Here is a 26,138-nt window from a genome sequence, read left to right on the forward strand (position 1 = left end):
GAGGAGAATTCCCCACAACATAACAAAACAAACTATCTAAAATATAAAAACCATGGCACTAACAGGCCAAATTTTTTTCTGAAGAAAGAACAGAATCTTATAATCATGGTTAAAAACAGAACAGAGGTCAGAAATGCAGAGAATCACATAAATTATATTATAAAAACATAAGAGACAGACAAAATTAATCGCATTTGACCTGTATGTCACCGTGGCCTTTATAGGGCTGCCTATGGTTCTATACGGAAACGAACAGGTGGCCCCACTTTTTGGAGAAACACCCAGAAAGTATAAGAAACATAGGTGAACACGTAACAATGCATGGAAATTAAACTGCATTCTAATTAAATAATATAAATGAAATATAAATTAACATGATAAGACAAATGAAACATGCTTTAACTTACACAAAGCAGACATAAAAAGGGAATTTAAACTGAGAATAAAGAACACAATTAGACCAAACCAAGACACTGAGACCTGAGTAGCATGAGGTTGTAATGTCTGTATGGTTCAAAGAGGTAATAAGTTTGGCTTGTACAATGTTATTATTAATTACCTAGAGTGTTGAATTACTCAATTAAAGTGCATTTTAAAATTGTTTACATCATGTCTTAGACAGGCAAGTTCACTGATAGTCAAATGACAACTGTTTTTTTAAAAAAAAAAAAAGGTAATTAAAAAGATATTTACTTGAAATTTAGTGTCTTCAAAATTATCAATGTATCCCATACAATGCCCAACAGATTTTTCATGTCCAAGTCAGTAAGTACACCTCTGCAGATTATTTTATAGCAAGGTTGACCATATTCAGTCCTGCAAGACTACTGTAGCTTTTGGATTTTGTTCCCACCCAGTTGCTTAATTAATAGCCAGTTCTTAGCGACAACAAAACTTATTTAATTTTATGGCGTGTCAGTTTTTCATCCTGTTATATCAGGTCATTCTTAATACATTATTGATTTTTTTCTTCCTGGGGATATCATCCAAAGAGTTTGTAGCCCAGAGCAAGTTATTCGCAGTCCTTCACTTTTTTTCCCTTCTGTTTCTTTCCAAATATGTTATAAAAAATAGATTCTTTATGATGAACACACAAAAGTGTAAATAAGACCAAGTTAGGTGGTGAAACCACTGGTTCCTTTATTGCATGTCTCTGCCTACAGTAAGTATGTATACAGTAATCCCTCGCTATATCGCGCTTCGCCTTTCGCGGCTTCACTCCATCGCGGATTTTATATGCAAGCATATTTAAATATATATCGCGGATTTTTCGCTGCTTCGCGGGTTTCTGCGGACAATGGGTCTTTTAATTTCTGGTACATGCTTCCTCAGTTGGTTTGCCCAGTTGATTTCATACAAGGGACGCTATTGGCAGATGGCTGAGAAGCTAGATTGCTTACTTTTCTCTTTCTCTTGCGCTGACTTTCTCTGATCCTGACGTAGGGGGATTGAGCAGGGGGGCTGTTCGCACACCTAGACGATACGGACGCTCGTCTAAAAATGCTGAAAGATCACGTTGCTATCTTTTGTGCAGCTGCTTCCTGAAACGACATGCTGCACCGGTGCTTCACATACTTAAAAGCTCGAAGGGCACGTATTGATTTGTGCTTGAAAAACAAACTCTCTCTCTCTCTCTCTCTCTCTCTCTCTCTCTCTCTCTCTCTCTCTCTCTCTCTCTTTGTCTGCTCCTGACGGAGGGGGTGTGAGCTGCCGCCTTCAACAGCTTTGTGCCGCGGTGCTTCGCATACTTAAGCCAAACAGCCCTATTGATTTGTTTGCTAGAGATTGTTTTCTCTATCTCTGTGACAGTCACTGCTCCTGACACGCACTCCTTTGAAGAGGAAGATATGTTTGCATTCTTTTAATTGTGAGACGGAACTGTCATCTCTGTCTTGTCATGGAGCACAGTTTAAACCTTTGAAAAAGAGACAAATGTTTGTTTGCAGTGTTTGAATAACGTTCCTGTCTCTCTACAACCTCCTGTGTTTCTGCGCAAATCTGTGACCCAAGCATGACAATATAAAAATAACCATATAAACATATGGTTTCTACTTCGCGAATTTTCTTATTTCGCGGGTGGCTCTGGAACGCAACCCCCGCGATGGAGGAGGGATTACTGTAGTCTCTTTGTGTCTGCATGCATCAGGTCCTTTCATTATGTCCTTCCACATCCATACTCGTGCACCCTGCCATGGATGCTCCAGCCCTCACAATACTTTGTGGCAAAAACAAGTTCAGAAAATGATTGTATAAGTAATACTTTAGAAGTGTAGGACACTGGGTTTAAAAACCATTCTTCAAACACCTCAACTGTTAATATGCAGTTTTCAGAAACAACTGTAATGCTTATTCAGTCTTTAAATAAGTTATTACAATGCCAGATTGTGCATACTTTCTTCGAGTAAAGTGTGTTCCTTTTCCAAATTCAACACCACTTAAAGCACAAAGTTTAACAAGTGTTCTGTTTAACTTCACAGACACTCCCACCTTCAGACTCCCTTCTTTAAAAGAAAGAGACATTTAATTACATTAAAATTCCAGTGTGCCAATCAGTGGAAGAAGCACACTAATTATACAGTTAACACTCTTTATACAGTTATTTAAAGAATCCTGACAGCTGTATGGATTGGGAAAATTAAGGCAGAAAGCTGTTTTTAATGACCGCTCACAAAAGCTGTATATATTTAACTTGTATTGTTCAGCTGTAAATTTTGAATAATCGACTAATTAGGAATTATTTTTCCGAATTACTCACCAGGTGCTAAATATGAGACCTGCCTTAGTTTGTTTGCCTCAACCCAGTTGATTTGTTGTTCTGACTTAATGATGTACTCATCAGGGTAAAAGTATAGTATATTGTGCATTTGGATGTTCTGCATAGAAAACTGATATATGAAGCCCAGGCTACTTTATTATACGTTCCGTTTGTCTTTTGGTAGAAGGACTTTAGGGGTTTTGGCATGGAGATTTTTATAATATACATATGCACAGTCAAGGTTTTAGTAACAGTAAAGCAACATTTAGAGTGCTCATTTGGAGCTTAAATAGACAAACCTTCCACATTTCTGGCATGGTTGAATTTCCTTGCTTTCACTCAAACATATTCTCTTCATGATAGTCCCTTTACTGCATGTGGAAGATCATTCATATTTACTTTTAAGGTCAAAAATGTTCCTGTACGTGATTTCACATTACCTTTTTCTGACCTCAAGTAATATTTCTGTTAGTTATTGGCTTTCCTACTGGGTGGGATTGCTCAGTATTGAGGCGTTGAGGTTCAGTGTTACTTTGTCTAATTTCAAATGTCTGTACAGTAATATTCTTACTAAACATTTTTGCCTGAATTTTCCTCAAATTATTTGGTAATCCATTTGCAGATTCTTTCCTTAAATGTATAATATTAATAAAATTCAATCTGGATTGAGGTATCATTTGCACTGTAGTTACTAGCACTGTTCCCCCACAGTCCCAGGTATCATTCTTGGCCCAGGTATAGTCTGTATGGAATTTGCATGTTCTTCCTGTGGATGCCTGGGTTTTTTCCAGTCACTCCAGCACTCCTTCCCTGTATATCCAAAAGCTGTTTTTTTAACTGGTGACTCAAAACTGACATAGTAAAACTTTGTGTGTAAATATGAGTGTGCTCTTAAGTAGATGGACCATTCACCCTGAGCTTGTTCCTCACGACTCTGTGATGGAAACCTGGTGTCAGATAATGGATTAAGCAATGGATGAATGGAAGCTAGTGCAAAAACTAGAAGAAGGGTTAGAGAGTTTTGGGGCAGTTGTGCTGATGACATAACACAATATTGAATCCTACAGATTTCACATATTTAATGTCAGCAAATAGAGTGGGGATTTTATTTGTGTTTATTTCTTTTGATGTGTGTTTTCACAAGCCCAGAAAATTGATTAGCTGAGTAATACTGCCATAGACATAGAGAGGCAAGATAATGGAAGTAATCACTGATGAATATAACACCACTTCTCTGAATAGGAGACAGTGCTCCTTGACAAAGGACTTGAGCAGGAGGGGCTGTGTGGACTGAGCAGGAGGTTGACCTGACTGTTCAGCTGAATATTGCCTAGAACTGCAGACTCCTCTTCTTTTAGCTAAGGTCAGCATTTGTGACTGTAGTATCTGAATGTCATAAGGTGAAAAGTGGATTCATGCTATGACAGGAAGGCAGAAACAACTGCTTATTAATGTGAATATGAACACTTGCATCTTCTTCGCCAATATGAACTTGAATGATAGTAATATCATATTTGGAACATTCATATTTGGAACAGTGATCTTTGGACAGATAAGTTGAAAATAATCATTCTGTTTGACATGGCCCATGATACATATTGAGAATGTTAATGCAGCTTTTCACACTAAGAATCTTTTATAGTGCCAGTAATAATAATAATAATAATTCATTACATTTATAGGGCCATGATTTGAGAATAATGTATCAAGACCTGGATGACTTACATCATTCAATCAATCAGGAAGTTTGCTATGTATCAGAAAATTCTTGGAGAGAATGCTAAGCCATCTACGTATTCATGACATGGGGCTGAAACACTGCTGGGTTGTTTAGCAAGAAACTCAAAAGCATGTCTACATCAGAATGGTTTTGAAAAAAAAGACAGATTTTGTGCTACCTTTTCAAATTTCAAGCCTAAGTCATTTTCAGATGTTTTGGCACCTAAAACAAATAGCTTATGACTGAAAACGTCATTGCCTTGAAGGGAGTCTGCAAATTTACAGTAGTATTTAGGGGCCCATTTATCTGTTGATCTAATATTAAGTTTTGGTTGGGAAAAGTGCAATAATGTGGACAATCAGAAAAAGAAAAAAATACTTTTTAATGGTACTGTAGATAGCGAACTGCTCTGCTGATCATGAATCTCTAGAACTGTGTATATGCTGTGGAAATAACAAGACAATAAAACAAAAAATAGGTTGGAGAGCTAGGTGGGATTCCCATTTAAAAGAAGATTGCATAGGCAAAAGGATGGAATTTGATGGAGTAAGTTAGAAAATGATGTGTTGATTAGCTCCAATTCCTCCGACACCTGTTGGTACCAAAATAAATACATATTTTCTGTTGCACAGTCTTTCTGTGCAGAAGGACTGGAAGGTTGTGGTCAGAGGGGTGGCAAGTGGTCTTCTTCCTGGTCTGTGTCTACATTTCTGGGCACGGAAGAGAAAAATATATAAGAAATGGTGCCACTTTCAAATCCTTTCCTTTCCTTAGTCCCCCTTAAAATCACTCCAGGCCCTTACAGATGACAATGTCTTTGTGGAGTTGTGGGTAGTAAGTCCAGACACATTCTAGAGGATTAATTTAGATATTTATCAAGGGTAGAAGCGGTATGAAAGATTAGTATCAGCAAGTATAAATCTTGTGACATATTGAGATCTACAGTATACCAAATCCTTAAAGCTCCCCACCCTTTCCTAAAAAACGTTAGAGAACTGAGCCCATGATTTTTGTAATCATGTGGCGATGGGACCAAACATGGGCTTCAAGTGCCTCCTTTGGCTGACACAGACGCAGTGGTGCACCTCACAGTACAGAACATGCATGGCCGTGTGCTTCACACAACAAGTAAAATCAACTGATCACAGTCCTGGTGTGAAATTATTTGGGCTTAGAGACACAGCAGCCTGGTTAAACTCAGAGGACATTCATGCCAACGCGCCCTGGTGTGCTACCTCACACATACCTGGCATAATAGGTATGTCAAATCGAAAACACTGCTGCTCAATTGCATGTGCAGCCCAGACTGGCCACGATTTAAACCTTTGACCAATACATACATGTTCACATGCAAAACTGACAGGCAGGGCCAATAGCTTACCTCTTCCTACATCACTAGCATGTGAAGTATGATCAAGCAAGGATGATACAGGTCAGACATGAAACTAACTTAGCCACCTGAAGACCCTCACAATGATTTTTGTGGAGTGGCCAGGACTGTTTCCCTTTATGAAAGGGGCTTTCAGTACCAGTTCCCATGAGACTTCACACCACAGCCTGTACAAGATGCAAAACATGACAACAGGTGCTGATGGCAACCTGCGTTACACAAACAGGCTGAAATTCTTCTTCAACCTTTCCAAGTCCTTACCCCCTTCCTGCTAATGACCAAATGATGGCACCCTCCACAGTGTGACCTCGGTTTGTGTGTCTATATGGCCACAATCATACATGCTTCCTGTCACACTTCATCACAAAAGAAAAGTACAAACAAAGCAATGCCATGACGTACACCAACACCTGCTAACACTGCACACCAGGGAACCAAATGCAGGTAAAGAACAATTCACTGCCAATCAACAACAGACAATAAGATAAAAAGCAAGATGTATGCCTGAATATATAACCATACAGACAAGAACTGACCCTCTGGCCCATCAATATGCCAGACTGAACCACCAATACAGACTAAGACCCTGACAAACACATTCACATGTCTCCCTGGATGCAAACAGATCTTCCACCACTCACAGCTCACACCTAATTACGAACATTGCTTTCACAGTTTGTTAGATGAATACTATTTGGAATTCTTTGATCAGCTATGTCCTCACTGTGGGGTGCTATTTTTCTGCTGGGAAAGCAAAACACTGTGTTGTTTAAATGGAAACTTACTGCTTTCTCTTATTTTTAGCATCACACATATTGACATACATTATCCCTTCCACAGGAAGTACAAGATAGTACAGATTAGACCCCAATTTCTTCCATAGATCATGTAGGTGCTCTTTTTTAGAATGTGATAGAAACAGACAAATGGAATATTGCACTTTTTACTGAGTGTAAGTAATTTCTTACTTTTCATTTTTTTAGTTGTTAAGACGTTTATTCAAACCTACTGTATGATAACACAGTGCTTTTGTTTGGCCAGTTTTTCTTTTAGTGAATCAAGTTTAAATCACCTTTAAAACATTAATGATTACTACTATTGGTGAACTCCTGTACTATCCCCTTTACACAGGACTAATGCTGTTATAACACACAGTACCTCAGGCTTTTGGTTTAATGTTTCATCACATTCTTGCATTACTTTGTCTTTGTGTTTTCCATACTATTTTCTTTTTTCTATAAAATACTTCTTTCATTTTGGATGTCTACATTGCACTGTCTATGAGTGCTTTTTTCATTCCTTTTTACTTGAGGACCACACAAGCATGTACACAGCATCAACAACTCCTTATTTGCCATCCATTATATCCTCTGTTGATACTCCCCCAGGACATGGTGTATGTCTTCAAAATTTACTCTCAACTCATTATAATGGATAACACCCCTTTCAATTGCCTTTTGTTTGAGGGTGGGAGGTCCAAGTGTTCAACTAGAACTGTTAGAAGTTTAAAACTTTCTTACAGGGCATTCTTCTTATGGAATCATGCAAGGATTGCAATACCTTAAAGTGACATTTACTATACTTAGAATTTTGACTGTCTTTTAGTGTTTTTTTAGTTCATATCATACAATATTCCAAGATATGCGTTTACAAAATCTGGGGGCATTTGTATTAACGCCCAGCTAGAGTAAGGAATAAATAAGGGCCACTGAGAGAGCACCTAAGTACTGGGCTGAAAACTAAAGTGCCCATAATTCAGTTATGTAGGTATAAATTGTTCAGTGGAGATAATATTCAAGTTAAAAACTCTCTACCAAAAGTGTGATGAAGGCAATAATTTTGAACAAGACACATTAAGGTTAGAACAGTATTCATCCTTAGAATTCCCTTAATACTTCTGGCAATATGAGATAATAGCTAAGGAACCGAACTTTGAACCACAATGCTACTAGTTTAATTCCTGACTCTGATGCACTGTGCTAATCTGAGCAAATCACTCAACCGCCCTTTGTTCCAGCTATTAAAGAATATACAGTATATAAGCAGTTTTACATAATATTTGTACTTATTTGTACATTTATGGGTTGACTCAGTGGTGTATTGGTAATGCTACTACCTTGCAATAAGGAGACCAGGGAGTTTGCATGTTATCCCCATGTCTATGTGGGTTTCCTCTGGGTGCTCTTGTTTCCTCCCACAGTTTAAAGGCATACAGGTTAGGTGAATTGGCAATCCTAAATTGGAGTTAGTGTGTATGAGTGTGTATGTGTTTGTGTGTTTGCCCTGTGATAAACTGGTGCCCTGTACAGGGTTTGTTTATGCTTTGCACTCAATGCTGGCTGGGATAGGCTCCAAGATCCCTCCTGACCCTGTTCAGGACTAGTAGGTTAGAAAACGACTGACTAAAATGTCTATTTAGACATTCTAATAATAACTGTATAGAAGTCACTGTGAAAAAAAATTCAATTTTTGTTCAGTTTCCCATTCTGGTTCAAATGCCACCAGTTCCCTCTTAGCATCTGCTTTATCCTTGAACAGTAATAAATTACAGAGACAGACTATGCCTTATGCACAGGCTACTTCTCAAGCTATATGTGATCTTTTTAAAAGTGAGCAACATCAGGGAAATGTTTATTTTTGGCCAAAAGCGAACTAAAAAGTGACTTACCAGTAACCATCCATTTCCTAAAACCTGGAGAGAGCAAGAAAAGATAAAGTGTGTCTCAGTAACCATCTTGTGGAAGGCAGGAACATGTAGAGCAGGTCCATTCAAATGTTGGCCCATGGGCCACATGCAGTCCAGATGCAACCTCCGAGTGGCCCAGCCCATGGTCCCACCAGGGCTCCAGACTGCAACTAAAATGGTCTCAAATGCATCCAAAATATGCATTGGCGATTATCATTTCTACTTAGTTTGCTAGTTGAGAAAGAAATCATTGAAATTTTAAACTAATTTTATTGTAACAGATACAAAGGCCATTTTTTTATTGTTAAGCAGAAGTGCTGTTAACATATGTGTTGGTATGGGCTCCCCCTTGCATATTCCTGAGCCGCATAAAGGCTGGCTTATATCCTGCTCTGGGTATGAGGGAGTTGTGGTAAAAATGATGTCAGACTTGGAGACACGCGCAGGAAAATATTTCTAAGTACACGGTGCTGCTGATGGGATGGCTGTGTGTTCCAAATTATGAATTTCAATGAGAGGCAGGTTACGATGTACCAGAAAAATGAACGAAGGGCTGAATATGATGCATCTGGTCACCTAAACAAAAGGTAGGCATGCAAAACATTTGAAATTCATCTGCCCATCATATAGGTCCCCTGTTATGAATATATCTGTGCCCTGTGGAATTCAGTTATCCCTTCTGATTTGTCACAGCACACTAAGGTGTAATTGTCACCGATCTCCTTTTGTTTGTGCATCTTTGCATGCTGTTTCTGTTTTGATTCAACGCATACCGCATGCAAAATGCCGGCCTGTCTGTCAGTAAACATGTACAAGCAGTCACCTGCCCTCTGTTTCGTCATGCACATGCTCTGTGATTGATGGCGGACAGTTGACTTTGTTAAAATGGTATCAAAAATGCCACTTTGTCAGTTGTTACTTCAGTCATTTTGGCGATCACTATCACCATATGTTCTGTTACCAATCAACAAAGAAACATGTAAAATAAGATTTAGTAAAAAAAAAAAATAATAGTAATAATTATAATTAATAATTCATTACTTGACACCCAAGAACTCTGTACAAAGACATTTTAAACACAAATCATTTAAACAAATGTACCAATCCACTTTCACACCATACCTGGTACCTTGTTCTTAAACATTTACTTGGGTAGGTTTTTTTATGTGGAGGCACAGAAACAGTTTCCATGGGAAAGGCTTTGTTGTGGAACTCAGATTTAACCTCTATCATATGAGTCATTAAAACCGTGTGAATAAAATAGTTTAAGTTCTATGAAAAAAAATCTCTTGTCTGTCATGACACACCATTTTAATTGGGGGAGAATCTCATATTTCAAAAGGGTAACAAATGTTATTGTTAATACTGTGCAATTTTTTGATTTTATGCATTTTGAAATATGCCTGGGTCGGATTTTTATTTCAAGAGGGGGGAAAAAAGTATTGCTGCTACCTTAGATTCTGTTCAATTATAGCATTTTTTTAAAATACATTTTGATGTGCTTGTGTCAGATGTGACCAAATGTAAAAGGGAAACAATTAATAAACATTACTTGTTTCTAAATACATTTATTGGTGTTGATTTAAAACTTGTCATTACCTGTTGCTTACTGGCTGCTGAAAATGTCTGGCCCAGCTAAATCTCTTGGTTTGAAAATATGCCTCAACTGGAATTGTAAGTGAATAACACTGATGTACTAGGTACCAGCCAACTCATTGCATGGTGAACACACTTACAAGCCCATTTAGCGTTACCTGTCCTCCTTACCTGCATGTCTTTGGAATATGGGAAGACACCCACACAGAGATGGGGAGGACATGTAAACAACATACAGGGATAACCCAAGTCTCCCTGTTGCAATGTAGCACTGCTACCACTGCATCACTGTGTTGCCCAGATTCACCATTATGTGAAGCACTACACAAATAACCTTGCACACTTAGTATGTACCTTGATTTAACCATGTTTTAGTTACTTTGAATATTTAAATGGTATATCACAATCTAAAGAGCATAGTTAAGCCATTTAATTGTGTACATTTTAGGCAACCACGAACGGTGTTTCTGTATTCCAATTTTAAAAAGTCTGGCACTGTAGCATTTTTTTAATTATTTGAAATTCAGCTTTCAAATCATCTTTACCAAAGCCTGTAGTTTATTAGAAGAAAGAGTACCTCAGCATTTAGTTAATATAAATGTAAATATACATGATGCCAGACTTAATAGTAAACTAAAAAAAAAAAAGAGTTTTACATTTTGCATTCATATCGATACTGTGTAGGTAAACTCTGTGAAGCTTGAATTAAACAGATGAAACAGAATATAAAGAAGGTGCTGTTAATTTGGCTGGGTTACTGGACAAAAAAGTTTTAAAAATTTAAAATGCTCTTAACTGTGGGTAGGTCACCTGGGAAATGGAAATATAGCCTAGAGTGGAACAGAATTCCATCCTTCCTTTATCGCTGACATACAATATCCTGTTAAGGTAGTGTCTCAGCCTCATGAGATGCACTTAATATAACTGAAGTATTTCTTTCCTCTTTTTTGGCAGAGCCAACTCAATATACAATAATTAGTGCCACTTGCTCAACACTATGATTTTAATAAAGCCACTGGGGAGATGGCTGTTATCCTTTTTGACGCAATATCTTGCAATGCTGTCTATGCAAACCATGAATTACATTTTTGAAATATACCTTAAGTAAGTATTGTTGTTTTGATTCTTGAAAACATGCATATTTTGACAAGTGAAAAATGACCCATTGTATCCATATAACTGAATCCACTTGTTAACAACTTTAGGAATTGTTTAGAATTCTAGAAAATCTAACTGCAGCCAGTTATTAAGGTGTAATGTTCATATGTAAGTATATAACCAATCAAAAAAATAAATAAAAAGAGAGATAATGAATGGGTTGTATCTTAACAAATCATAAGAAATGATTTCATGTATTTTGACTTAACAGATTTTATGTTTTCCCTGTTTCAAAAACACCATAATATGTTCTCTGTAGAAATGTGTAAAGCAGCAATGCTGCAGACAGCTAGTGATGTATTTCTGCATTGGCAAAAGCACCAGGATGCCTATTGCTGTAGCTAGGGTCACATGACTTCTTACACAGTAATACTGCAGGAAAGATGATCTTCGGGTTGCTATGACAACAGCATTTGCTGAGAGGAAGAACTGTTTAAATGACCAGTTCCCGATGATCACTTCCCAGGGAAGACTGATACTGCCTGAACCAGACAGGAAGTCTGGTTTAGAAATATTTATTCTACCTGTTCTGGCGTGGTTGTTTATTTACAGTGTTGTGTTTTCCTCATGTAAAATACCGTAGGCTTTTGTCATGATGCTCAGTAAAGACTACATGCTGGCCATTGTTATAGTGAATTACGAAGGTAGGTTTGGTTTTGAACATTATTGTGTATTGAAGCAATTTATTGAGCAAATATACGTAATAATGAGAATGAATTATGTATTAATGCTGAAAGTGTTTAGCACCAGAAACCTATTAGTATACAGCAAGTGAAAATAATCCTCTGAGATTTTATTAGAAAGCAATGAGATAATGATTTGGCAGGTTTTTTGTTGCCTTTTTTTAGACGGATGGGCGCTTGTAATGTTTGGGATTAAAGCTGGGTAAGAAGCACTGATGCATACAGTACAGTAAACATGTGTGTCCCAGATTGCAGGGGATGACTAAAAGCACCACACTGCAAAAAATGAAATCTTAACAAGCCAGACAATCTTGAAAAGAAATAATAGATCTTGTTTTTTTTATTTTAAGAATAACTGACTTGAGTAGATTTGTATGTGTAAGATATATAATCTCATTTTTAGAAAATTTAACAAGTTAAACTTTCTCACTATATTGGCAGATATTTATGCTTAATTCTAATACCTTTTTCTTGTTTTTTATTTATTTTTTTCTCATTTTTTCCACACTGATTTTTTGCAGGTATTAGAATCAAGAAAAATTATCTGCCAATATAGTGAGAAAGTTTAACTTGTTAAATTTTCTAAAAATGAGATTATATATTTTACACATACAAATCTACTCAAGTCAGTTATTCTTAAAATAAAAAAAACAAGATCTATTATTTCTTTTCAAGATTGTCTGGCTTGTTAAGATTTCATTTTTTGCAGTGCAGGATATAAGCATCACTATAAATCAAATACAAATACTTTTTTTTTGCATTGTTAGGAATGTTTGGATATCTGATGCACAGCAGAGCAGTGTGGCATAGTGGTTAAGGCTTTGAACTTTAAACCCTGAGGCTTTGAGTTCAAATCCTACTATTGATACTGTGTGAGTATGAGCAAGTCACTTTCTCTGCTTGTGCTCCAATTGGAAAATCAAAAGAAATGTAACCAGTTGTATCTCAAATGTTGTAAGTCACCTTGGATACACACACACACACACACACACACACACACACAGAGTCACACGGACACGTGTATGTATTTTCTACTCATGTCTTTACATCATCTAGGTCTGACATTTACACAAAATGCATAAAATTCTAGTTATTTGTAAGGTTGTAAAATTCCTGTATGTGGTTTCTTTAACTTGCTGTACAAGATACACTAAACCCATGATAGATGTTGTAAATAATTTGTGCAGGCAAATGTTTTTTTCTCAAATGACGACCTTTACAGTACAGATTTTTTTGCCCATTTATATGAAAGACATAAAGAATATGTAATTTAATCATATATTAAACTATTTAATAGCACAAATAATTAAATTACTCCGAATTTAAAGGGTGGCCCTATGGCACAGTGGTTATTGTTGCTGCTTTATGGTTCCAAGGCATCTAAGTTCAATATTCACCCTGGTCACTATCTATGTGAATAAAGCCCTGAGCAGTAATGTAATTTACCTGGTATGAATGAATGTGCATTTGTATATGGCCATGTGCAGTGTTGGATTGACATTTCTTCCAGTTTTTATTATTGCGTTGTTCTGGATGCTTCCAGGATTATCTGACGCTGGATGGATGGATATACATTGTTCTCCATAAAATATAATGGTTACTTAACAAAACCTAAACAGTTCTTTCATTTGAGCTATTATCAATTACGGGATCCATTTTAATTTTATATGATGCCATTCACAGGGCACACCATCACAAGGTATTTTGCAATGCAAACAAAATGCATTTAAAAGTAGCATATCCTGTGAGCCTGAACTATACATGCATAGCATAAAATTAATTGATTTCAGAAATAAATACAGGATGTTCAGTGTTTCATAAAAAAGTACATGAGTAGCAAGAAAGTGACTAGTTTGGGTGTAGATGTTCAACATGTGAAGACAATAAAGGTGAATTACGATTGTTTCAGTTGATAGCGTGCAGGTTTGTGCAGAGATTACCTTTCGCTAATTAGGCATGTGATGGAATGTTTAAGAAAACTCCTTTGGTGCCTACATCCCAATAGAAATTAATAAATGATATGACACTGAAGGATACTGAGCACCTGCTTAATACTTAGAAAGGTTTTCATTTCTAAGTATAATCAGCAGCTGAAAGAAGCCTTTGGCAATGCAATGACAAACCTGATTATGTGGACCACAACGTTGTCCTCTACCAACTCAAAAGAAAGCAGAAGGAGTTGTCCTGGGCATGTTATAATATGCTGTTCATATTCTTCAGACCATTCAGGATGAGCTTGAGGTTATCATGGGAATCCATGGTGCTAAAATCTCTTACTGCTCCATCAATTAGCACAACAGAGATATTTACCAAGAAGTAAGATTGTTATTTTTATTGTCATCTAACTGGCAAATATTGAGTATTTGTTGTTCCAACTAGCTAATTGGTGCTGTCCATCTGTGCTTGGTGCAAGAAAAAACCTTATCAGTTCTGTTCAAGTGAGGATGGTCTTATCAGGCCTTTGGAGGTAATACTGATAATGTATATCTCTGCATAATTTAATGAAGGGAAGTCTTCATTTGAAAGCAGAGTTGAAAAAATGAGCATCATGCACATGTTTGTATGCAAAAGTAAGGCCCACTACACTGTGCTGAAACCTGCTACATTCAAAATACTAAGGCATTCTACTGCAGCCTTTTAAGCTATGTTGAAGTGGCAGTAATTTGTGTAGGGCGGTGCCAGTATTGGACTTGGGTGGGCTTTGGTTGATGCATGTTCCAAACTGGCCCACCCTGGATCTTAGATTTTTAATTTTTTTTATCAGATATAAACTAGCCTATACTGCATGCATTCATTTTAATACATATCTCTTGGTCAGTTCATTATAAACTTACACAGCAAAATCAACAGTGTTAATTTTATCATTAGAAAAATTTGTTTAACTCTTTGAAAAGTATTTGGAAAGCACATAGAGTATATGGATGGTAATTGTATCGTGTACATCTGCATAACAAGGTTTAGAAAAAGAGACTGATTGAAAATGTTACCAAACACAGCTAATCAAAACATGTGACATTTACAGGAGGTTATAACTAGTAACTTACTAAAGTTTATTAGCACTCCAATTTGAGCTCCACCAAATCAATTTGTATAATTAACTAAAGAGAGTTGTTCAACAAGAGTGACTTATCCATCAGTAGTGTTGAACTATGTCTTGTTGGTGGGAAATGTGAATGATGTATCAACAGTCAGCTGTTTCAGGGTTTTTAACGAACGGAAACAAACAGAAGTGCAAAATGTGACAGAGGTTGATGTCGGCACTGAAAATTTCAATAATACCCCAATGAAAATCTCCCTGCTAGCTGTGTTCAATTTAGCTATGAGTGTGCTAACACCATTGTTACTGAGTATGCTAAAAAATCTATAACCACCCAAATGCCAAAAGATGAAGGAGCAACCAGGTCACTGATTTTTCTGGTTTCCATGAGCCACCAACTTGATTGCTATTAAAGTTTCCAACTTCTATTGCAGCCGGTAAGGTGCGCAGCTTTGTGACTCATTGATACAACAGATAACAGTGTGTGGGTGGGTGGAATACTGGATGTTGAATGATAAGATTCTGGCATTTTTGTAATAATCTAGTTGGACAGATTACATGTTGTTACTAACTCCACACAGAGCCATAGCAAGGTTTGGGGCAGCCACCCGTATAATTGGTATGCTGGCTGCAATGCCGTAAAAATGAATACAGCACTGATGTGCATAAAACCGAGTCCAAAACAGAACTGAGGGAATAGGGGAAAAGTGGAGGCTTTTAAAGGGAAAGACAGGAAGTGAGGTTAAAGGGGTTGGGCTCATGAGGGTCTTTAACCGTAGGCTCTAGCCCGGACGTGACATCACTGGGGCCGGAGCCGGCAAGGTCGTCTTCCATAGGCTCGATCCCGGAAGTGACGTCAAGAGGACCAGGTGGACTCTCCCGTGAGTGGTCTGCAGGAAAAGGAGAAAAAGAGTCAGTGCACTCTGACACATCCTGTTTTGAATCGAAATTGCCCTTACTCAAGCCCTTTAGCTACCTCCCATGCGCATGTGTGTGACAATGTGTACTCAGGGACTTGAAAGACATGCATCAGATATACACTCACAAATTGCTAGGAATGGCAAAATGGTAGTCTGACTGTTTACTGTTATCTAACAAAACAATACACGGGTTTTATTTGGCCATTTGTGCATTATGTTGGGCTGGTAAGTCTTACGTACCAAAAAAATGCAAGCAGTCAATTTAACTTCACCATTTGTAGGTGGTTTTAAATTAGTGTTAAAAAAACATTCAAACTAGACGTGCAAAACAGAACAAAAGAATTAAAATTTTTGGATAGTATGACTGGGCTTATACATTTTTTTAATGAGTATATATTTAACAGGAATAAAAATAACCTTAGACGCATCTGTGACAAATTTAAGCCCACCCTAGTATGAAGTCCTGGTTCCACTACTAGCTGTATGGCCTAGAAAATATATCACTCCCAATATAGAAGAGAAGATTCAAATATTAGTGTAATATCCAGCTGAACTACAAGAGAGAGAAAGTGAGTCTATAAACATAATTTGATTGCATACTTAAGATGGAACTTCATAAATAGACTTCCCGTGGTTGTCCCAAACAAAACAGTGATCTATCAAAATAATATTTTGTCTTACAGTACAACCTCCAAAGCATGGTATTAAAATATACTGCAGCATCAAATACTGAATACTGAAAGCAGAGATACCAACAAATATTACTAATTACCAATTTTTGCTCAACGGACAAAGTGCTAAATTGTACATCTTGTTGTACATAAGTAATCAATGTGGCTACTCTAAAACAGCATGTTATGCAAGTTCACGAAATTGTGTTACCAAAAAATCAGTCAATGGATCATGTAAAAGGAGACTTCTAGCCCCCTAGGCAGTGATAAAACGTTCAGGCTGCACGTGTACCCACATGAGCAAAGGTGTGCTGAGTAAACTGCAGGATCAAAGGGTACCTGGAAAGAGCAATGTCAGACCCAAAGAAAATTTCACATACTCTATAATCAGAATTTTTTCTAGATATGAAAGTGCATTTAGCATTTCATGGAAAACTGGAAAAATATGATTTTGATGGTTCATTTGCATTTGATATTAATAATCCGGTAAATTTTTGAGGTATGTCAATTCCTGTTTTAATTTTTGCCAAACAGGCCAACACAATCTGCTGAGGGATGGGGGGGCAGTGCTGCACCAGCCATTCATGCAGAGACTCTGAACATGCAAGGCGCTGTGAGGCAGTAATATTACCCATATACGGGTTAGCTTTAATATAATATTTTAGATAAAGTGACAAGTACATTGCACAAAACCTCAAAGATTTTAAGACAGAAGAATATGTTCATTACATACATGACAAATAAATGAACATGGATGTTGTGGAATAGTTTTTAATAATTCTTCACTTCTTGTCTGTCCAATAAGTTTTGTTTTTGATTGATTTAAATTTCCATGCAATGCAGTGTATGTTTCATTCTGAAGTAACACTGGTACTGGTATTAATGAAACCCATGTTAGCTTTGATTTGAAAAATCTGGATATAGATAATAATAGTAATAATACATTTTATTTCAAGTTGCCTTTCTAAAAACCAAAGGACACTGTACAAACAATAAAATCATAAAACCAACAGTAAGCAAAAATGCATGTAAACATACATATATATCTATGAAACTGAAAATAAACAAAGCAAAATAAAAATACATATACCCAATGTAAATAAGTGAGTCTTAAGACAGGATATGAAAATAGGTAGTGAATCCGTGGCCCGAATATTTTGAGGTAGAGCATTCCAGAGACTACTAAATGCCCTGGAACCCATGGTGATCAGGCTTGCAAGGGGAATGATGAGGAAACCAGATGTGGAGGACCTCAGAGTGTGGATGGAGGTATAGACATGTATGAGGTCAGAGAGGTGTAATGGGGCAAGGTTATGGAGTACTTTGAAGTTAAGTAAAAAAAAAAATTTAAATCAATGCAGAATTTTGCAGGAAGCCAGTGTAGCTGTTTAAGAGATGTAGTATTGTGTTGTATGGAGGGGGTCTGAATTATAATGTGGGCAACTGAGTTCTGAACAAACTGGAGTTTATGGAGAAGCTTATGCAGGAGACAAAAGAGAAGAGAATTACAGAAATCAATGTGGGAAATGACCAACGCATGAGTAAGGATAACAGTGCTATTTAGTGTGAAGGAGGGTTGCAAGCATGCAATGCTGTGGAGTTGAAAAGAAAAGATAATGATATTATTGATATGGAATTCAAAAGACAGAGTACTATCAAAGATAACTCCCAAACTCTTAACCAGAAGGGAGGGAGAGATTGTGGTACCATCCATTTAAGTAAGAAACTATTACATTTTGATAAAGTAGACTTGAAGCCAATGAAGAACCTCTGTCTTATGGCTATTGAGTTGGAGGAAATTGTAGAAAAAACAAGATTTTATTTCAAGTAAGCAGTCATTGAGGCACGATGGAGGAAGGACAGATTAGTTTTGTAGACATATAGAACTGAGTATCTTCTTCATAGTAGTTGAAATTGATTCTAAATTTCTTAAAAATGCCACCTAAAGGGAGTAGATATGTTATAAACAGTACCAAGCACCAATCCCTGGGGAACACCACTAGTGACTGGGGCGAATTGTGATCAAGAGTTTTTAGCTAAAGAAGCTGAGTACATTTAGACAGCTATAAAGTAAACCAAATGAGAGGGTATAAGTAATAAAATACTATCTGATACAGTATCAAAGGCTGCACTCAAATTGAGTAGGACAAGGATTGTTAAAAGCCCAGTATCAGCAGCCATTAATAGGTCATTAGTGAAAAGCCCAACATCAGCAGCCATTAATAAATTATTAGTGATCTTTACCAACGCTGTTTCCATACTATTATTTGGACGTAAACCAGATTAAAACGTCTCAAACAGGTTGTTATCAGTGAGATGAGCATTAACCTGTGCTGCAACTACTTTTTTTAAATGATTTTTGAGATAGATAGATAGATAGATAGATAGATAGATAGATAGATAGATAGATAGATAGATAGATAGATAGATAGATAGATAGATAGATAGATGGATGCTTTATTAATCCCAAGGGGAATTTCACATACTCCAGCAGCAGCATATTGATAAAAAACAATATTAAATTAAAGAGTGATAAAAATGCAGGTATAACGGACAATAACTTTGTATAATGTTAACGTTTATCCCCCCACCCTGAGTGGAACTGAAGAGTCGCATAGTGTGGGGGAGGAACGATCTCCTCAGTCTGTCAGTGGAGCAGGACAGTAACAGCAGTCTGTCGCTGAAGCTGTTCCTCTGTCTGGAGATGATACTGTGTAGTGGATGCAGTGGATTCTCCATGATTGACAGGAGCCTGCTCAGCACCCGTCACTCTGCCACAGATGTCAAACTGTCCAGCTCCGTGCCTGCAATAGAGCCTGCCTTCCTCACCAGTTTGTCCAAGCGTGAGGCGTTCTTCTTCTTTATGCTGCCTCCCCAGCACACCACCATGTAGAAGAGGGTGCTCACCACAACCGTCTGATAGAACATCTACAGCATCTTATTGCAGATGTTGAAAGACACCAGCCTTCTAAGGAAGTATAGTCGGCTCTGTCCTCTCTTGCACAGAGCATCAGTATTGACAGTCCAGTCCAATTTATCATCCAGCTGCATGGTAGGTTTGATATTGTACAATAATTATTGAAGATATTGAGGTCAGCACCAGGTTTCTTACTACAGCTGATTTGATGGATAAAAGAACAAAACCAGACCTTGGAGAGGACTGAATGTGTTATAAGTGAATAAAGTGATAGCAAGCAGGCTTTTACCAATCAAGTAGGTATGGCATTAAGATGAAAGTGGCAGATCTAGATTTATGAATAAGATGAGATTGGCTAGTACACTGTGGTCAATAGTCTGACCAGAATTCCTAAATGTGCAAGAGTTTACAGACCAGAATGAACATATTTTTTGGTGTCATATTTTAAGGTCTGACAAGATTCTCGGTGGATGTATTTAGCTGGACATTGATACACAATGCTTTGGTGGAGTTGCAGTGCTGGTGGTGGCACCCCTGAGCAGGACTGCAGTTTGAAAAATTCAGCTGCTTTATATTGAAACCACGAGGTTTCTGAATGCAGCAATGAAGAAAAAGTAATCCAAGCAAAAACGATCCATGTCAGCAGTCATAAAGCCGCATCCACCGACACCTATGCTGTTTCTGGAGTTCCACCCAAGCAAAAACACAGTCTCGAATTAAAAGAAAAGATATTCCAGCAATCAGGTAATATTTATTAATCCAAGATTAAATTGATATTGTCAAATTAGTTAGTTTTCAGTTTCATAGAAAAAAGAACAATAAAACAAATGATACAAGCTATGATAGATTGATGGTTTAACACATTCAGTACAATTACAACGTATTTTTTGTGTAGTGCTGTTCACTGAGTGCAGCAGCAGAGCACAACAATTCTCAGTTAAAATACAAGTATAGGCTGTCCTAATTACTAAATTCAGATCTTGTACATGTATAAATGCAGATGTGTTAAAACACACAAAGAACGAGGTAATTGAATACTACAGTTTCTACCTTTGACTTAGTAGGAGGGTTTTGTACCATGTTAGCCATTATGGAAGTAATGAAAAGTCAGGCAAAATGACACTTTTTATTGACTAACTGAACAGATTACAATATCTTAGCTGCCTCAAAACCTTGCATATCATAATCTGTTCAGTTATCCAATAAAAGGTCTCATTTTGCCTGACTTCTCATTTTACCTTTGACTTATCAAAATTACAGACATGAGGCATTTGGATTATTACCAATAGAAATGACATGCAGAATTAAAAAAACAACTTTAATTTTCAAAAAGCATACTGACAGTGCATGATGCCTGTTCATGACAGATTTATTATTATTGGTAAAGGTTTTTATATTTTAAAATGTGACAAAATAATTATTCATTGTGCCATTATTTTTAAGCCGAAGTTTTTAAGCCTTTATAGAACACACAATATGTGTGTGCCTATTTTGGAAACTGAAATAGAATGACTATATATTAAGATATGTCCAAATGTGTTAAGTGTTCTCAAAGTAAATAATTGCAATGAAAATGTTTTTCATAGAACTTGATAGGTAGATGTTTACTTTAAATGCTTATTCCACGGCTCTCTTTTTGTGTGGTTACACTCTGCACTCACCAACAAAGACAAACATACTTGCCTCTTTATTGTGTTTTGTTAGAAGGCAAATTTGTTTTTAAAGCATATGATTTTCCATAAGTAAAGCTGTGATTTTAGTGGTAAAATATTGCATGTCACTATTTAAGTATGTAGAATGAAATGGAAGAATTATACATATACAGTATACAGTATATATATTGTGAACCACTAGGGGCACCAGGGAGCCCCAAGCACCCAGACACAATTTTGTAGAGAAGTCCAGTTTAAATAAAACTGATTTATTTACCTTCCAAAAAGGTTCAAAGGTGAATCACCACAGCTCTCCTCAGCTTCTCTTATTTCTCTTCTTCTCCTTGACACCTCCTGGTTAAGCTTTGTCCACTTCCACCCGACTATGACTTGCCTGGATGAGTGCGGTAAGTCCTTTTATATTGGCTAACCCGGAAGTGCTTCTGCTCTTCTACCCACACAGTCTGCAATCACTTCCGGGTTAGGTGGAAATCCCATGCCAAAATGGCTCTTTCATGGTACCCAACAGGACTGTCATAAAGAACTCCAAGTCCTTTAGTGCCCTGTAGGAACCCGTGGCACTGCTGCAGTCAGGGAAAACTGCCATCTAATGTTCTGGGGGAGGCACTATACTGAATCCATTGTTCTCCCTAGTCCTCACATTATATGGGCCTCCCGGCTTGGTGGTGTTCCTGCATCCAACCCAGCCATGTATTCCTCCAGGCACTGACATCCTCTGCCTCTGTTCTGGGCAAGGAAGAGTATTCTTTGGTCCATTTCTTGGAGTGGCATAGGTTGCTGGCTTCCCTTCCAGTTAAGGAACCACCCTTCTTCCCCGGGAGGCCCACCTCTGCATATTGTCCATCACTATGCATACATTATATATATAGTGACACCTGTAGGGGTGTTACAGCCACCCAACCCAATATGGACAGACATAAGAGGCACACTTACAAAAGCTCACGCTTTTTATTTTTCTTCCTCACACAGCACCTTGCACAGTGCTCCAATCACCACAAAACCTCAGTCCCATGTTTCTCTTTCTTCTTTATTTTTTTCTGTCTTCTGGCACCTCTACTCCTCCCTTTGCAAACTCTGTCCTCCGTAATGTTAGCTGCCCTAATTTTATCCTAATTATTACAATTAATGACAAACAGAACACTAAATACAGAAAGGCTGTAACTTCATCTATGTCATATAATAACCTAAATAACCACAAGATATGGAAAAGCAGAATGAAGAGGATGATGATGATAATAATAATGAAAATCTTTAAAATCAAGATAAAGAAAAACCAAATTACTCCTATGTAACATGTGTGAATGCTTGCTACATTCCAATAAAAAAAATTAACATGTGATTTACGGTGTCTTACTGTAGACAGAAGTGAGAGAATCTGTGCTTAATAAAAGTGTTTCGATCAATTAAATAAACTCAATAAACAACTACATTTTACAGTTCTTGAAATAGTATGCTTTACTCAAGAGTTTCAAAGTTTACATTTAAAACTGTAAGTGTGATGATTGTTGCATTTTCTTGCTTCTGAAAACATTAGAATAGCATGTATAATACAGCAGAGGTTCTGCTATTTGACCAGATGGAAAGCCAGACTAAAATTATTGATAGTTCATCTTAAGACAAGATTTAAGTTCCAAGATCACAGTTTTCTCCAAGACTTTACAAAGAAGAAGGTAAATTTAAAATACAATTCTTAGGAAAATTTTCTCCTAATTCATTTAAACTTATTATTATATGTTTTTTTTTTGCAAATTAATACTGTATTAGCTGGTGTCTAGGAAAAACTAAGGTGGAGTACATTCCTTGCACAATCAAAAGTATTAACTATGTTAACTAGTACATAGTTGTCGGAGAGTCTATATTTTATAATGTTCTGCTAAATTCAGTTTGATTAAATTTTATAAATTACTGGCAGTAAATTCTTTACCAAAACTCACTGAAGAAAGACCAACTCAGACCATACTGTAACAGATAATCTGGTCTGGTTACCTGTTCTTTGGTCCAAAGGCATACTCCATACCAGCATACTGGTTTATACTAGTGTTAAACTGATGAAGAGCAGGGGTTGACACTGTTGTAAGGGGGAAATCATTTGAAATACGACTTGGTGCTTTAAGGTGTCTGCCTTGTGCTGCAAATAATCCAAGAGGAACTATCACATATGAATGTGTTACTAAATTCCTTATTTGTGCAAAGGAGGTTTTCTTTGAATTTTTGTTTGCTTTGTAATGTGCCTTATGATGGAGAGTATTGTGAAGGGCACTACATAAAATAAAGACTGATTGATTTACATAACAATGTAATCTCGATTGTAATGGTGTTACTTGTGATTGACATTTGAGCTATTTGCTTTTTAAAAATTCTTTCTTGGAAGTGTTGCATATTTTGATATTTTTGACACTTCTGCAGTCAACGTCAGCTCTCCACAGCCATAAATTGGACTAATCAGGCTGAGGAAATGCATGGATGTTATAGCTACTATGCCACAGTATTCTTAATTAATTTCAGCAAATAGGAGTAAAAAGTTGTAACACTAAAGGCCAGTCAAAATGGAAAGGTTTGAGACATAAAAATATTGCCAGGAATTAACAATACAAATTTACCAATTACTATGCACATTCGCACATAGATGCCTAATCTATCTTTACAGATAAAAATGAAAGGAAAACAAAATACCATAAGCACTCTCTATGGGAAATGAACGTGTGACCTGACAAGAACCTATTAACAATGGTCAGAACTGGAAAGTCAGAATACTCTGATAAAATCCATGGATTACTTTCCTGAATTCATTAAATGCTAGAAAGTTATTGTATTGTTAGCAGAATCCTTTAAACTGATCAAAATAGAATTTAGTCACAGTCTGTTAAAAAAGTAGATACTCTGTTAAGTTATCCAAATAAAAGCAGGAAGATAAATGAAAAATATATAAAATATAAAAGATAAAAAAGGAAGATAAATAGAGCTCATTGGGATAATCAGTAGCATCCATGCATTTCATGATACTGTCTCTGCTTCAGACAATTTTGTAGAAAAAGATACAGTTCAGAAATGCAAATACATGTAAAGAAATAATCATCATCTGTCATGGCTTCACGTATTTTCATGCAATTTACACTAGCTCAAAGCATGTTGAAAGCAAATGTATTTTTATACAGTATGGTTATGTGAGGAAAGTATCTTTTACTATCTACAGATTTTTTTGTCAAATTTGAAGAAAAAAATTCTATCATACATCGCTAGCTGCGCTTCAGAAATGTCATAGTTTATGAATCGGTTCATTGAGTGTAATTTATCAGATACTGACCACCCAAACTCGAACTAGAAATGCTGCCTACTAAGTAATGTGTAGACTGAAAGACTGATCAAATAAGACAAAAAAATGTACATAACGGACCACAACATTTTTAAATTACAGGTACAATGTTGTCCATATTAACATAATTACCGTGTTTTCTGTTCTGTGCCTGTTGGTCTGTTTGCTTTTTTTATTGCCCGATTCTTGCACTTCTCTACTGGGGCTGTCCTCTCACTGCTGATTGGTCATTTGCTCAAACTTTAAAATGAGTATCTACTTATTAATTTCTGAGCCAGTACAGATATCACTGACTAATACAATATAGTGTCACTGGCCATCATGTATCCTTCTGTTGTTCTTGTTTGAGCTGAGGGAGTGCCATACAGAGACTGTCCTCACTGCTACATATAGAATGGGGAGGAGCTCAATGTTGGTGATGCACCATCACTAACCGTTTTCATTTCTCATTCCTTAGCAGGATTTCCTGTAGTGAAACTTTAACACTGTGTATTATGTAAAGATGCATACACCTTTTGTGATTTATAATGCTGTTAAACAATCGGGTTTATTGTAACACTAGCAAAATACCCGCGCTACGCAGCGGAGAAATAGTGTGTTAAAGAGGTTATGAAAAAGTAAAGGAAACATTTTAAAAATAACGTAACATGATTGTCAATGTAATTGTGTTGTCATTGTTATGAGTGTTGCTGTCATATATATATACATATACACATATACACACACATATACACACATATACAGATATATTATATATACATATACACATATATTTTATATATATATATATATATATATATATATATATATATATATATATATATATATGTACACATACATACATACATACATATACACACATAGATGCACTTACAATAACATAGAAATCAATATAAACAACATTAACATCATTATCATATGAGAATATGAAGTAATATATAAGAAGCACATTTCATATAAATATAAATTATTAAACAGTAAAATCTTGTTCTATAATTTGCTACCGTGGCTTTTCGTTGGTCTGTCCAGGATTTTAAATCACCTGTAGCTTGCAAACCGTTTCACCTATTGACTTGAAATCTGGTACACATATAATACGTCACGTCTGCTATCCGCTTTATGGGTGATGATTGTATTACTCTTTTTATGTTTATTTTATTTTAGAATCAACTCCTATCTGCGCACACCAGGGCGGCCGTGGGCAGATGCGTATGGTGTATTCACTCCATGTTATCGTGCATTACGCTGTCAGTCGTATTTTGATAAATGAATTTGAACAATATATAAGAAGCGTATAAATTATTAAACAGTAAAACATTAACATTTAAGAAGTAAAGTTACATTGAGTACTACTGCAGTGCCTTCGGGTATACCTCATTTTTTGTTTGCCCATTACATGCTTAAATGTATAAATTTTTTGGTGTACCTACCCGAGAACACACGACATATAACCGAGCGTGGGAGAAGCATGGATTTTAAACACGCGTTGAGTTCATCTGCTGGTCTCCCTCGTGGAATAACTGGTAATGTTTGACTAAAATGTACAGCGAGTAAAACGACATTACCTCCTTTTTTTTTTTTTACGATCTCTGAGATCTTGCTTTTTTCGGTTCAAGGCT

At 36.6% G+C, this 26,138-nt stretch overlaps 1 protein-coding gene across 12 annotated transcripts in view; it reads left to right on the forward strand.

Annotated features, from left to right (window-relative positions):
• The window catches only part of apbb2b (amyloid beta (A4) precursor protein-binding, family B, member 2b), a 342,228-nt gene that overhangs the window by 143,271 nt on the left and 172,819 nt on the right, over positions 1 to 26,138 (forward strand). For 2 of the 12 annotated variants that reach the window (XM_051928065.1, XM_051928066.1), the window contains exon 1: positions 11,785 to 11,949. The exons of the other annotated variants lie outside the window; for them this stretch is intronic. In XM_051928065.1, coding sequence (XP_051784025.1) covers positions 11,898 to 11,949 — 52 coding nt within the window. In that variant the 5' untranslated portion in view covers positions 11,785 to 11,897. Of the gene's footprint in view, positions 1 to 11,784; positions 11,950 to 26,138 lie in introns of those variants that run through there. 12 annotated transcript variants of the gene reach the window in all.

The sequence above is a fragment of the Erpetoichthys calabaricus genome, chromosome 5 (genome assembly GCF_900747795.2).
Source record: "Erpetoichthys calabaricus chromosome 5, fErpCal1.3, whole genome shotgun sequence".
Lineage (NCBI taxonomy): Eukaryota > Metazoa > Chordata > Cladistia > Polypteriformes > Polypteridae > Erpetoichthys > Erpetoichthys calabaricus.